This window comes from Cucurbita pepo, chromosome 19 (assembly GCF_057944985.1).
Source record: "Cucurbita pepo subsp. pepo isolate OVF chromosome 19, ASM5794498v1, whole genome shotgun sequence".
NCBI lineage: Eukaryota > Viridiplantae > Streptophyta > Magnoliopsida > Cucurbitales > Cucurbitaceae > Cucurbita > Cucurbita pepo.
This window is the reverse complement of record NC_141816.1, coordinates 10381424-10396094: the sequence shown is the minus strand read 5'-3', so window position 1 is coordinate 10396094 and position 14671 is coordinate 10381424. Positions and strand designations below refer to the sequence as shown.

At 34.3% G+C, this 14671-nt stretch overlaps 2 protein-coding genes across 5 annotated transcripts; one reads left to right on the top strand and one right to left on the bottom strand.

Moving 5' to 3' along the window:
• Window positions 1-800: 800 nt before the first annotated feature.
• LOC111781802 (uncharacterized protein At5g65660) lies at window positions 801-1439 on the bottom strand. The gene is made up of 2 exons (XM_023662508.2): window positions 1164-1439; window positions 801-1082 (listed from the first exon to the last, which is right to left on the bottom strand). The coding sequence occupies exons 1-2, from the start codon at window positions 1392-1394 to the stop codon at window positions 915-917; spliced, it is 399 nt and encodes a 132-aa protein (XP_023518276.2). The 5' UTR covers window positions 1395-1439; the 3' UTR covers window positions 801-914.
• Window positions 1440-5280: 3841 nt separating this feature from the next.
• Window positions 5281-9228, top strand: LOC111782247 (auxin-responsive protein IAA9). 4 transcript variants are annotated; one of them, XM_023663083.2, is made up of 6 exons: window positions 5281-5442; window positions 6366-7099; window positions 7228-7454; window positions 7643-7784; window positions 8075-8146; window positions 8854-9228. In XM_023663083.2, exons 2-6 carry the CDS (start codon window positions 6426-6428, stop codon window positions 8882-8884), a joined length of 1146 nt encoding a protein of 381 aa, XP_023518851.2. In that variant the 5' UTR covers window positions 5281-5442; window positions 6366-6425; the 3' UTR covers window positions 8885-9228. The 4 variants fall into 4 exon arrangements, with proteins under 4 accessions (XP_023518851.2, XP_023518853.2, XP_023518850.2 ...); XM_023663085.2 differs by having other exon boundaries at window positions 5283-5446; window positions 8075-8136; XM_023663082.2 differs by having other exon boundaries at window positions 5283-5446.
• Window positions 9229-14671: the final 5443 nt, after the last annotated feature.

Below are 14671 nucleotides of genomic sequence, written 5' to 3'. Positions count from 1 at the left end.
CTGATTTGGAATATTTTCAGGTTGCTTGTACTTGATGCTGAAGTATGCTAATATTATTGGTTCTATCAAAATTAATAAGAATGATATATCCATAAAGCTTTCTTCTTCTTTAACAATTTATTTTCCATTTTTTAGTTTTTTTTTACCCGAGAGAATGAAATATTTATGATAAGGGTGTGAAAACCTATCTATAGCTAAGGCGTTTTATAACTTTAAGGAGAAGTCCTCGAAAAAAAAGTCTAAAAAAGACAATATATATTAGCAATTAATTTGAACGGTTACAAATGGTGTTAGAGTCAGATACGAAACAGTGTGTTAACGATATCAGAATCAAACACCAAGCGATGTGTCAACAATTTCAGAGTCAGACACCAAACGGTGTATCAACGGGAACACTAGATCTAAAAAAAATTGATATTATTATGAATTATTTAACTTGTATTTTAGTCAGCTACTTCTAAGAATTTTTTCTTTTAATTATCTTCTTATAACATTTATATTTTATACCCAGAAATGTAATTTCATTTTACATTTAGGGATTTAATAATGTTCTAAACAAAATCAACTAGTATTTATTGAATGTAGTTCAATTGATTAATCACTTTTAAAAAGTAAGTAATTTAAATTTTATATTTATTTTTAAGAATAAAATATTATGTACGGCGAGAGTTTCAAATACTAATCTCTTAACATCTTAATGCCGATATTAATTAATTTTGTATTTTTTAAGATGTGAGAATTAAAATGATGAAATATTATGTTAAATTAGCGACGAAACTGGTTGTAATATACACATAACGAAATTAGAAGCCGATGAAATTGTATTTCCGGAGGGAAGATGAAAGATGAAACTGAAAAAGAATTAATTTCCTTCTACTATGTACACAGATCAATCAATGGTGATTCTGAATCTGCTAATAGAAAGGAATCGCGATTCGCGGCGGTTTCGGCGGCTTCTCCACTTTCACCTGAATCATTTCCGGCCGAGGCGGCTCTCTAGGGCACGGCATCGCGATGAATTTGGGAATCGAATCCCCAGGCATCACCACCGATAAGCTCTCTCTTTGATTCTTCTCCAAATCCTATTCCAAAAAATCAATTCCTCGTTTAAACAATCGAAAGAAAGAAAGGAAATGATGAAGAAGCAGCGGAATTAAAATTACCAGTGCAGTAGAGTTGGATTTGGATGGAGACGAAGGGAGGAGATGATGATCGTGATGTAGTGCTTGGGCAGCGGAACGGCGGATGGATCTGAGTTTATCCCAATGGTAACAGCAGGAGAAGATTCCGCTCAAGGTGAAGATGACGAGAAGGAGGAGAGCAGTGCCGAGAGGAAAGCCTAAGGAGGGTCTGGATGCGTCGGCGTGAGGCGGCGAGAAATCGGGAGTCTCCATGTGGAATGTGTCATGTGTTGGGAGAAAGAACAAGAAACGAAAATTGGAAAAAGCTCCAAATGCCAAATCGAGAAGAAAATGAAGAATGGAATGAGAAAATGGGAGCGCACTTGGGTAATTTATAATGGAAAACAGAGCCAAGTGGAGGAAGAAAAGCAAAGAAAAGTATGTGTACATTGTAAAGGTACAGCTAAGTACGGAAAAAAAAAAAAAAAAAGGAAGGAGAACAAGAAATGGAGCCCACCCACCAGCCTTCTGCACTCGACGCTCACAATTTTGTTAGTGAAAAAAGGTGTTTGTTCTTTAATCTTTGAATCTGTGTAGAAAATGCAATGGAAAAATGAATGTTTAAGATAGGATTTGATTGGGTTTTTTCCTTCGGTTTGAACTGAGATATGTGGCGTGTGGAATTGGGATTTGTTTGAAGAAAGTGGGAAGGAAATTTGGGTTCTTGAATGTCTTGAGTTTGGTAGGCATAACGAAAAAAGAGTACCAAAAGGAAGTGAATGGGAAGGAGGCAAGTTGTTGTGAATGGGCATGACATGGAAAGGATAGGGACGAAAGCGAAAGGCGAAGGGTATCCAGTTGTTGTTGCTGCCTAATGGGCCACACCCTTGGGGAACAAAGACGCCGCTCTGGGTTGGCTCCCAATATCTGACCCTTCGCTCTACCTCCAATTTCACCCTCTCCCATTCCCTTTTTTTCATTTTCTTCCATTTAATCAAACCATGACTTACACAACCCATATTTGAACACCCGATGATTCATAAGAATATTTGAGCCATTCAACTCGGAATTTAGGAGTAAAAGTCTAGAAGATGTTAGAGCTTATCTATACTCTTTGTCCACTTTAAACATAATCCTGGTTGTCATTGCCTTTTATGATTTGGTACTCGCACAGTTGAGTTGGTCTATACTTGGTAATATTCTATACGGCTATGCATGAAATCATATAGTTTTGGATAAAAAGCTGTCGTAATGAGAGAAAAAAAAGTGTTGTTTTCCTCATAGGGAGAGAATATTTGGAAAAGAAAGAAAAGAAAATAACGTGCAATTTGGAGTTACAAAGTTTGAAAAATGAGGATTGGGCAAAGGCCCATATGCTTCTCGCCCGTGGCTTTATCGAAAGGACCACAGTCCTTGATCTGCTTAGGGTCCACTCTAAATATCAACACCAAAAAATAAAAAATAAATAAAAAGTCAGAACTCAAATGACATTTTTCTTTCCACCAAGGGGAATATGTGGAATTAATTCTTCTGCCGGCACCCTTTCTTGGATATTTTTTTACAAATATCAATTACATTTAGTGCATTTATTAATTCAAATATATTTTTTTTTCTTTTTGACTTAAACAAATTGTCTTTTTCCGTACACTTTCCCTCCCCTTCTTTCCTGAAGGATGAGGTGAAGAGAATGGGCCGGGCCGCGGCCCATTCATAAAAATAAACGGGTTCTCAACTTCTTCGGGCTTAGCCTCCTACATTCTGGCAACGGGCAGTTTATGGGTCAGCCCATAATAGCAGTACGTTACACATAATTTTATCAGATTTTTTTATATAAATAAATATTAATAATTTTGTTTGATTTTCGCAAATAGATGATTAAATAAAAAAAAAAATATATTGATTTGTCGTGACACGTGTGGAGGGAGGGAGGGAGGGAGGGGGGACAAGTAAAAAACGTGTGTAAGAAGTGGACCCCAGGGTGTCGGTGTTCAGAGTAGAGAAGAGAAGCCCAATTTGATTTTCATGTCAGTAGTCACCATCCACCATCCACCATCCACCATCCTGCCATGTCACCGTTTTCCAAGCACTGAAAAAATAAAAAATAAAAAAAAATAAAGAAATGGGCTTTGGAATTGGGCCGGCAGTGTTTAGGGGTGGAAAGAGAGAGGGTATTTTGGGGAGGACAGAAAAGGAAAAAGGGGGGTTAAGAGTTGAAGAGTGAAGAGAAGGATGATGAGAAGGAGAGGGAAGCGTGGAAGAAGGTTTGTAAGTATGGGAGATACACGCGTGGGAAACCGGTAGCAGCTAAGCTCATCATGCCATGCCGGAGCACCGACCAGCTCTGCTCTGCTCTCTCTCTCTTATTTATTTATTTATTTATTAAACAGTCTTATTATTAATAAAAACAAAAGCAATTAAGTAGAGAGAGAAGAGAGAGGGTAAAATGGGTAATGATGATTGTGGTAAGAAGAAGTGAAGGGTGAGGAACCGGCAAAAGAAGTTGAAAGTAGCGCTTTATTGTCCCCCCAGCAAGTTTCTTCCTCTTGCTTCCCTGTTTTCTTCTGTCCCCCCTTCTCCTCTCTCCATTTAATGCACTCTCCCCCTTTCTTCTTCCATTTTTGCCCTTCCCTTTCTCTCTCTTCCCACCCATTTTCCATTCAACTATATTTTCATTCTCCTACCACTTTTGATGTCATTCATAGCTCCATTACTCCCGTCAACGTGTTACGTATGGTTGTCGGTCTCACAATTTTAAAGAAAATACATTGATTAAGAAAAAGTTTAACATGAGATTCCATATTGATTGGAAATGATAATGAAATATTTTTTTTATAACGATATGAAAACTTCTCTTCATATGCATTTTAAAATTTTAAGAAGAATAATATCTACTAACGGTTGGTTTGAGCGGTTACATTTCCCCATCTTTATAAAAAAATGTTATTACGTTTAAAAATACTATCATGTTACAAAAATATATGCTTAGTTTGTGAATTTAATTCTAGGACACCTTTGATAATAATAATTTAGTTGTTTGTTTGTGACGAAAATAAATAAATTATGAATACTTATTTTTACTTATAAATGAATTTGTTGGTTATATACTGTATGAATGTTTTGAAACTGCGAGCCATTATGATTAAAAAATGTTATTAATTATTGTAAAGATATTCAATATCTTTTTAGAAAATGGTATACGAAATTTAACAAATATCAGTCCAGCGAGGCAATAAATATCAATCATAAACTATCTTTTTTTTTTTTTTTTTTTTTTTTGTCCCTCCTAATTAATTACCAAGCAGCACTGAAATTTAATTTATTGCTACAATTCTCACCTTTTTGTTTGCTTTTACATAGGATATAATTATAACACGTGTCACGTAAATATTGTCACCAAAAATTCCAAAATTGGATGGAGAAATATTATAGTTAATTAGTAATAAAAATAACATCCATAATATAATTAATAATGATAATGGAGATTAAAATGAATAATAATAATAAGAAGAAGAAAAGTTGTAAGGTGGTGGGAGAAGAAGGGTAAAGTGGGGATTTTGAGGCGGACAAGCGCATTTTAGGACTCGCCCCTGAATTTAGGATTCGAAGATGATTTTTGCTGCCATACCACGGCATACAAAAGGATACACTCTATGATTTATTTCTGCGGGTATCAAGAACCTTCCAACACAGTCACTCCATCTCAGCCGTCCACCTGTCTTTTCTTTTTACATTTAAAAATAAATCCTAATATTCGTTACATTTTATAATGAATTTGACTTTGGTTTTACTTTAGCATTTATTATTTTCATTAGTATAATTTAGTAAAACTGCATTTTTTTATTGAGCTATGACATTTATTTTATTTTTTCAAAAAAATATTTATATCATTTTAACACTCTAATATTACTTTTAATATTTTGTAAATATTATTTTTAGAAAAAAGAAAAGAAAAGAAAAGAATTGGGTGGGAATTATATATATATTCCACATATACACTTTTTGGATATAATGATTATGAACATGTACGTTAATGCTGACAAACTAAAAATAGACAAAATTAATGGAAAAAGAAGGGGCAGAGTTTTAAGACTTATTTTCGAGTTTGCCCCTTCCCTCTTTTTTAATTTTCCGAGCTTCGTGTTTCTCGGGGAACAAACACACAATACTCTTTTGTTGCTTTCTGCTTAATGGAAGGCCCTTAAACTCTCTCTCTCTCTCTCTCTCTCGCTCTCGCTCTCGCTCTGCGGTTCCTGCAATTTTCTTTCGTTCAGACAGCAAATTAATCACCCTCCCGATCTTCGCCTCTGATCTACGACTCCTTGTAGGTAACTCCTATAGTCTTCTTCCTTCTTTTTCTTCTTCTTCCTTCACCTGCTTCCTTATATTCTTCTCTTTTTATGCTTCAAATGAGCTTGCCTTGCTTATGTTTGGCATCCATTTTCTTCTTCTTTTTCCTTGTTTGCTCGGAGGTGAGTTCTTCAGTGTTCTTATGAGTTTAACTGTTAATCTCTGTCTTTCTGTGCGTCGAGCAACTCAGAATATTGAAGACACCAGCATACTGTTTTAATGAAATGAAAAGAAAAATGAACTTTAAGCGTACTACTGGTGTTTTAGCAGTTGCTGATTTCAGATTCTTCTACTTGAAATAAGTGCGTTCAAAATTACTACCTGTACTTTTCTGGAAATAAGAGAAGTTTTATTTACTAGTTTGTTGTATTTTTTTTTTCCATCTGGTAAGCGCCGGCTTGTTGTATTTTACAGGCTGTTTATTGATTTTCTTTCCTTTTACATTTCATTGCGATCAGAAGCTGCTGGTATCTGTTTCTGTTTTTTGTTTGGTTCGTTTTTATTTTCTGCTTTTCTTTTTGAATCAAGCCATGCAGTTCTGGTACTTAGTGGTGTTAAAGTGAAGCCAGTTTTACGGTGTATGCAGGGTCAAAGCATCTTCATCAAATGCTGTTTTTAGCCGGTTGATTCTCGAATCATAAAATTCTTCTGTAGTTTTTTTTAATAATCGTTGCTATTGGCTAGTTTAAAAGGGATATTTGACTTTTTATCCTGATGAAAGGAGCTTGATCCTGTGATCCATTAATTTTGAATAGCTGTTGGCCGATTTCAATATTGCTTGCCCTTGTTCTTTTAAACTGTTGAAATTGGATCCTATTTGCCTTAAAAATTACGTAGTTTCTTTTTTAATATAGTTTTAATCTTTATGTACTGTTGATCTGGATTTGCATACTTCAGGCTATAGAATCGTTTGAATATATTGTATCAACCTAGACTCGTCGAGATATTTGAAGTCCAATGTCACTCCCACTGCTCAATTCTGAAGAGGAGGTTCATGGCAATGTCCCTGTAGTGGCTGCTTCACCTTCTATGGACTGTCTTTCCCAAAATGGTGCCAAGTTTAGAGAGCGCAACTACCTCCGGCTATCGCCCTGTTCTTCAGTGGACAGCTCTGCCATGTCAAACTTGTCCGTGGAGAACAAAAGAAATCTCAATTTAAAAGCTACAGAATTGAGACTTGGTCTACCTGGATCTATGTCACCTGAAAGAGAACAGGAATTTAGCTTGATGAGCGCTGGAGAACCTGATGAGAAAACTCTATTTCAATTGCTCCCTTTGAAGGATGGGTATAGTGTGGTTTCACAGAAAAATATTGTTTCTGGCAACAAAAGAGGTTTCTCTGATACCATGGAAGGGTACTCAGAGGTGAAAGGTCCCCTTTACACAGAAAGAAATTGGATGTTTCATGCAGCCAGTTCCGATCCTGAGTCTTCATATCCTGTGAGCCAAGGGAAATTTCATGCTAATTCAGGGCTAAATGCAATGCTATCGTCAAGGCCTTCTGGACCTCAGCCAAATGCAACCAAAGAATTTCCCTTAAAGGGATTACAGGAATGGCCTTGTGAAACTAAAGGAACTGGCCATGTCCATAAAGGTGCTTCAAATGACCACAATAACGCCCCAGCTTCAAGGTAAATGAAACTGGTTGTGGTAGATGGGTCCCCAAAATTTTGATAGTAGGAACTATGGTATTAACTAGGAAAGCAGTCATTTGAGTTCACCTGATGACAGATTGCCAACTCTCCTCCTTTACTTACAGGGCGCAGGTTGTTGGTTGGCCACCTATTAAATCATTCCGCAAGAATTCATTGGTCGCTAACTCTAAAAACAATGATGAGGTTGATGGAAAACCAGGTTCAGGTGCCCTTTTTGTCAAGGTGAGCATGGAGGGTGCTCCATATTTGAGGAAGGTTGATCTGAGAACATACTCTACGTATCAGGAATTATCTTCTGCTCTTGAGAAGATGTTTAGCTGTTTTACTATAGGTGAGCTCCAATTATTTTCAACCTAGTAGCATGCCAGTTTTTTTTTTTTTTTTAACCATGAGACTAAAATAATATTTAATGTTTTACTGTTGTCAAACTCAGAATATGGATAGTATGGGTGGTTGTGATCTACATTGTCATGTTGAATAACAAGAATACCATGTTTTTCTATGGATCTCGTGGTGCAGGTCAGTGTGGATCCCATGGAGCTCCAGGGAGAGATATACTAAGTGAGAGCAAGTTGAGGGATCATTTACATGGATCTGAATATGTGCTTACATACGAAGATAGGGATGGTGACTGGATGCTTGTTGGCGAAATCCCCTGGGAGTAAGTTCGTTGACTTCAATCATTTAATGGCGCACTTATTTCTGTCAATGCAAGCTCTTTAGTTAATGTAACAAGAATACTATGTTGAATTAGATGATACCAGGACATGTTTTTGAAGTTTCATCCCTTTATATCTAGAAAGGATTGTCTGGATTTAGCCCTTTTAATTACTTTTTTTCTCCATCACAATATCATCCATTTCTACCATTAATTGCATTCAATTGTATTATATGATGTTTCAAGATTCAGGCCAAGTATTCTGCATATAATTTCATGTACTTTTATTGCAGGATGTTCATTGATTCATGCAAAAGGCTGAAAATCATGAAGGGCTCTGATGCAATTGGCTTAGGTACAGTGTAGTAAGTTGATTTATCACAGTACGATAATTTTTATCTGCCAGAACTCAGTCCCTAGGTAGGCTAAATTTTTGCCGTTTTCTCAATTATCTGATTGGAAGGGTAGTTGAGACTATCAATATCACTTCATTCTTTTTATGGGCTTGTGAGTAGTAGGAGGGGTAGAAGAGATACAAAGAAGTGGCACTAAACAACTAATTTATGCAGTGAAACAAATAAATATATTCTTATTTCTTCCTTATTCTAGGTCTGAGGTTTCCATCATCTCATGTGACAATAGTTTGTATATACTTTGAACACGTTATTATCCCTCAGAGTTACTTGAGCATTGGAATCTATTGCTATAGATATCCATTGGAGTGAAAGTATCTATAATTTCTTATTTCTTTGTAAGGTCTCCTTCATTTATTTCTTATTTCTTATTTCTTTGCAATAAAAGTGGTGAAATTTGATCCTTATATATATGTAATGCATATGGAAGATACTTCCAATGTCTGTAACTTGAGAAGAACATGACCTCGGTGATCATAACTCTAGAAGCCGAGGACCAATTAATGTGTATAACTTGTTCGTTTGCATCGTGTATTAGACCCCTTGTCTTTTCATCCACTATTAGTTGTTTGACTTCTGTGGGTGTTGTCTGGTTCTCACGTCTTGTAGATTGTGGTTGATAAGTTACGGTACTCATTAATTGCACTTTTCTTCTGTAGCCCCAAGAGCAATGGAGAAAACCAAAAATAGGATTTAGCTATTGCTGAAGTGACGACTCCTCTACCAAGTTCAGAGTGGTGGTGTGAAGGAGAGATGTGAAAGTTAAAAACAAGTTAGAAAATGACTGGAATATTTGTGCTGCGCTGGATGGCATTTGTGGTCCAGATGCTTACCTTGTCCTTTTTCATATTTTGACTCCTTGAAATTTGTCCTCTTTGATCTATTTTTGTCTTTGTCCTTTACTATTAACCATTATCTAGTCACTATGATAATTGGTGTTTGTGGATCTGATGAACTATCTATGAATCTTATCGTTCAGATAATTTGTATTTATTGAATGCACTTGTTTAGAAGACCGGATATTTTCTGCTTAATTCACTGGCCAAGTTTCCCTTGCTTTGAAGTTTTAGCTTTGTGTAAGAACAAAGAGGACCCATTTAGCTATGGTTGTCATTGTTTGGCAGTGAAGTGATTAGTTCCATTGCAATCTGAGATATCTGATTGGTATAGAACTTAGTCCAATAGTAATCTGCTAATCTCATCATGCGAATAGAATTTATGAGAGTAACTCTGCTGTTAATTATAATAAATGCAGGTTTAGTTCGTTACTTCAAATTATGATAGATCTTACTTTTTCCATCTTTGATTAGGTCTCTGGACTGTCATTGAATGAATAAGTAAGCATTTAGTTTTACTTATCTGAAATAGTATCCGTGTGAGTGGTAGTAATAGTATCAATCATATTGCTATGTCAACCTTTTTGGTCTGATTATATGTTAATCACATGTCATCTCAACGCTTCCCTCCATCTCCCTTTTTGTTTGATTCGACTATTATATATGAGAACATATTTGGTTTACCTTTCGGCCTTTTCCTTTAGAAATTGCCTAAAAATGTTCAAGTCTGCATCATAAACAATTACAATTTCATGGATTTGATTCTTTAATTGTAATTATTGGTTATAAGTTAGTGCAGTGTAAATCATGGCAAGCCCTCTAAAGTTAGTAAGAACAAAAGAATGGGGTCTTTTGATGGGACCTGTTAGCTCTAGATTATATGAACTATTATATATTTCTTTCAATTATTTAGACATTGAACGGTGCCTTTTTGTTGTTTACCATTGAAATCTCCATTTCTGAATCTCTTTCCCAACGCCCACCGGTTGGAGCTTTCTTTTTCAGGGAAACAGTGCCCATCTCAAAGGTGCGTTATATTTTAGTTCATAAAGCTTTTAATTATGGTAATTTTGACTCTGTGGAAGTGATTTTTTTATCCTTCCGACTTGTATCAAGTGGGTACTGTTCGAGTATTATTTTGGCTGGAGATGCTGACACAACAGGACTTATTGAGGTAGAATTCTTCCATTATTGTGTGGTATTGATTTTTTTTACCTTTATTCGTGAGTGGTTATATTCCTAGGTTTTGGAAGATTTTGACATTTGAATGGTATCACGTGTCCCAGAACTTACGAGGATGTCTCATTATTGATTTCAGTTTTTTAAACTACGTTTGGAAACTTGCTTTGGTATGGGGAAATTTGATTCTTCACTTTTGTTTTCTAATTACTTTAGTGAGTCAAGTTTAACTTTAAAATTTTATTTTCTTCTTTTAAATCTTGAACTTGTTTTGAGTGCGTTTTGTTTGAGTTTTGATTTTCTTTTCCTTTATTTTTTTTCGTTGAGTTTGAGCATTTTGGTTTCAGAATTGATTTCTTTTAAGGGTTGATTTTTTGGGCAAGATTTTAGTTAATTGATCTTTTATTGTTTTAAATTAAAATTTAATATTATTGATATTAAGTTTGAAATTAAAATTTTAAGGTTAAAATTGATGCGTGTTCTCCAATTTCCTAAAAATTTCTTTGATGTATATTTCATTATTCTATTTTGATACATATTATTCCTCTTTTTTATAAAGAAAATTCCCCAATAATTTTATAGGACTGATTCCTATTCAATAGCTACATCACTTTCAATATATTGTTCTCTCCCTCGAGACGCTTTTACTGTATTATATGTTTCTGCATACTTTTTGTTATTTTTTATAGCTACTTTTTTATACTATTCTTTATAACTCTTTTCATTCATTTGTCTCAAAAACCCTGAAAAGAAAATAATTTTTAGCCTAAAACAAACATATATGGTTCAACTTTTTTGTTTGTAACCATTATGAACAGAATAAACAAAAGTAGTGTTCAAACAAGTTCTTATTCTCAATTAAAACTCAAACCATAAATTACAAGAAATCATAATTTATCCAACACAAATGGTTCATAAACATATCAAAATAGTTACTTCAAAAGCATATAAATTACTCAACCCTACAAACTCAAAGATGAACAACTTGATGAGCAGAAAATAGTAAGGTTCATTTGAAACAGACCCAACCCTAGAAAATGGGTGGCTATGGGTATAGATGTTCTATCTAATCAATTAGAGATCTAACTCTCTAACAACTTGAGGAGCATTTTGTCCATATAAGTTGCAGAAGGAAATGGCAATAATAAAACACAATACAAGAAAGAAGCTCCATGAAAAAACCAGAAGAAAAAGACATTAAACTGCAGACAAGGACGCCTAGCAATGGACAGATAATGAAGCAAACACGTTTGTGAAAAATCCTTGATGGAAAACAAGGGCCTAAGGCTTTTTTTTTTTTGGACAGTCCCTACAATTCTGATGCCCATATTAACGTCGATGTGTACTCTCATCACTGCAGCATTTAAAAAAAAAAAGATGATAATTTTTGAATGGCTTCTGTTCTTCTTCTCTTCACCATGTGCCCCCACATTCCCTTGATGGCTCACAGAGAGAAACCAAAGATTTGACATTCCAAAACCAAAACTTGGCCATCCAATATTTCAATTCAAATAGGTACATGAAAGTTTCTCGTGTTCCTCAGCCACTGCTCCACGCGTTCTTCCCACCACCCCATCCTGTTTGCTAACCTTTCATGTCAATCAATAGAGACTCCACAATGTGTGCTGTTTTTAATCACTTGATGTCGATGTGTTTCTTAAAGTGTCTGAAGATGAGAAACTTGAGTTTGCAATTCTTTTGAAGATCAGATGCAAATAACTTGGTGAAATAAAGATTGCTTGAGAAAGATGAGATGTTTTTTAGGTCACATCCTACCAAAAATTTATTCAATAAAACTATCACAATATTAATAATTGTTGAATGTAGATGTGAATAATTTTTATACTTTCAGAAACTGGAAAGACAAACCCTTGGAAAAAGGGGCTAAAAGTCATTTTTTATTTACATACCTCTGTTGAAAGAACAATTTAGCTAAACATTCATTTAGTCAACTAGTGAATATATTTAGTCTCTATGAAAAAGTGAGTAGTTCAAATCTTTTAACGTTGTTTTGTAGTAAAAATTAAAGAAGTAGACGAGGAAAAAACATGGTAAACTTTATCTTTTCTCCTGTCATTGTTGAAGTAGGTGCAAGAAATGGCTACGTTGCTGTTCTACATTTATTTCTTCATGTCTCTGATGTTGAGAGATGCTCAAACTACAACCATAGAAAATCACCATCCTCGTAATCATGCAATGGTAAATGCAGTTTATACTGATATTTTCTTTCATTCAATTGCTCCACCTTCTTCCTTTTTATAATTATGAATAATCAATCACTTGCTCATCATATATTACTTCATATTTATTTTTGTACGAATGTCTGACTTAATTGAACGTTGAGAAACTGAACCTACTTTTTTTGTAAGTGTAGATTTTGTTGAGAGGATGAACGGCTCCGAAGTAGAGGGGTTCTGAGTGGATTCATGGAGTTACCGCTTGAATTCATTGAAAGGTAAGAGAGTCATTTGTCTGGTCGTCTGGTCTCGTAGTTCACTCACTCCCGTTATGAAAATAAGATGATGTCTCAGCTCAACTCGAGACAAAGACTCTTTATAACTTGGAGCATGTTGATTTAGTAATTAAGAGACAGCTAAAGATTGATTAGAAAAACAGCCTACTGCCCCTCACTCTTAGCTCGATCGGAGTTCGACAAGTGTAGTCCATAAGTGATCTCACGAACTACATAATCTCATTAGAAGAACTTCGCCTTGTATACTACATATTAACTTTACAGATCATTAAGTCCAGAATCCAATAAAATGGGTTAGGACTTTGTACAAATCTAGTATACCAACTCCAAACTTCATACATTCAATTAAGAAAAAAGTAAGTCAAACATATCTTTTAAGCACTATGATAATGTCAGTGTGTTGCATTGTTTCAGATTCTGGGCGTGTCAGGATTAATCTCAAACTCTGGATTATAGCTCCATTCATACATCATAATGGGAATCACTCAAAAACCTGTTGGTCTCTCCCAGAGGTAACAGAGGTTAGTGGTTTAATTTCTCAAAAAGCTAATGACACTATTAATGCCCTGTTTTGGGCCTAATGCAGCCAAATTTATGAGTTATATGCTTCTCAAAAACTCAACATTTTTTTACCAAACCATTATTCAAATTCCTCCTCCACCTTCATTTGCAGTACTTTTGAGCCTTCTAGCAATTAAAAATTATTCTTATGGTCCAAAAAATCTAAGCATATTGACAATTTAGTGCATAGTTGGAGGGATTGTGTCATGAAACATGGAAGCAGCAAATTAGAAAATTACAGAAATAAATAAAAATGGGTTTAGGAACAAATGAACATTAATGAAATTTTAATGTTGGATTAAGAACAAAATTAAAGAAAGATCCATCCTCGCATGTGTTGTGTGGAGATTTTGTTTATTTAATAATCAAAATCAACTTAAATTCTGGTTGCCATTTGTCTTGGAATCATATGCTTCAATTCACTTCATTGGGCTCTTTTTTTAATTAAAAAGGAAAAAGAAAAGAGGCATTTAATTAATTTTTTAAAAAGAAAGTGGGAAGAATCGCAATGATATTTGGTGGGAAATCAAATCCATTTGAATTAATTAATATATAATTAATTAATGGTGATTTTATGTTGAGAGGATTAATAATTAGGAGGTGGGTGGGTGCATTTTGCTTTGTATCCCACTGGTTGAGTGGACTTAGCTCCCTTTCTTTTTTATCGATTTTATTTCTGCTTTTACATCTCTGTGGATGCAAATCAGATTATTAGCCCTCTTTCCAAACCACATCAAATCATTTTTTTTCTTTTCTTTTCTTTTTAATTACCTTTTAAATTAATTATCTTTCACTTAATTAATCGTTTTTTTTTCCTTTTACAACACTTTTAATATTATTCTTTTTCTTTTCTCACCCTTACTCTTTAATTTCATTTGGTCCCTCCACTTTTATAGATTTATTTTATTTTAAAATTTTAAAAATATTTATTTTAAGCTGTTAACATAGAACGTAAAAAAGGGTCTTTAGGATAACATATTGATTAAAAAATGGAACAAAACATTTTTTGCATTTTCAAACAGTAAGGCTAAGGACCAGTATGTAACAATACTTATTCGCATTTTAAGTTTTAAATATTAAAAAAAATTAAAATTTATATTTTAAACTATGAATACATGAATATAGGCATAATTCAGAAAGAGAGAGAATAAGGGGAAAAAGGGAAATAATGAATTAAAAAAAGAAGGGATTGTTCCTAAAAATGATTGGGAACCACTTCTTTTTATATTTATTTGACCTTCTTAATATTGTTTTATAGAGATGACAAAAACCCTTGTGGGCCATTCAAATAGGTGCTAAGATTCCTTCTTAAAGTGGGTCCATTTTGGGTAATTTTTTTTAATTAAGATGTAAAATTTATATTGAAAATCGTTTGAATTATTATATGAATACTGTGACATGTATTAACTTATTAAACTATGATAAAAT

Bases quoted from the DNA above. Each gene is read 5' to 3' on its own strand.
- LOC111781802 (XM_023662508.2), bottom strand. From the start codon at position 1,394: ATGGAGACTCCCGATTTCTCGCCGCCTCACGCCGACGCATCCAGACCC. The intron at 1,083-1,163 runs GTAATTTTAATT...TTTTTGGAATAG, and splicing joins AATCCAACTCTACTGCACTG to GATTTGGAGAAGAATCAAAG.
- LOC111782247 (XM_023663083.2), top strand. From the start codon at position 6,426: ATGTCACTCCCACTGCTCAATTCTGAAGAGGAGGTTCATGGCAATGTC. The intron at 7,100-7,227 runs GTAAATGAAACT...CTTTACTTACAG, and splicing joins AATAACGCCCCAGCTTCAAG to GGCGCAGGTTGTTGGTTGGC. The intron at 7,785-8,074 runs GTAAGTTCGTTG...CTTTTATTGCAG, and splicing joins GTTGGCGAAATCCCCTGGGA to GATGTTCATTGATTCATGCA.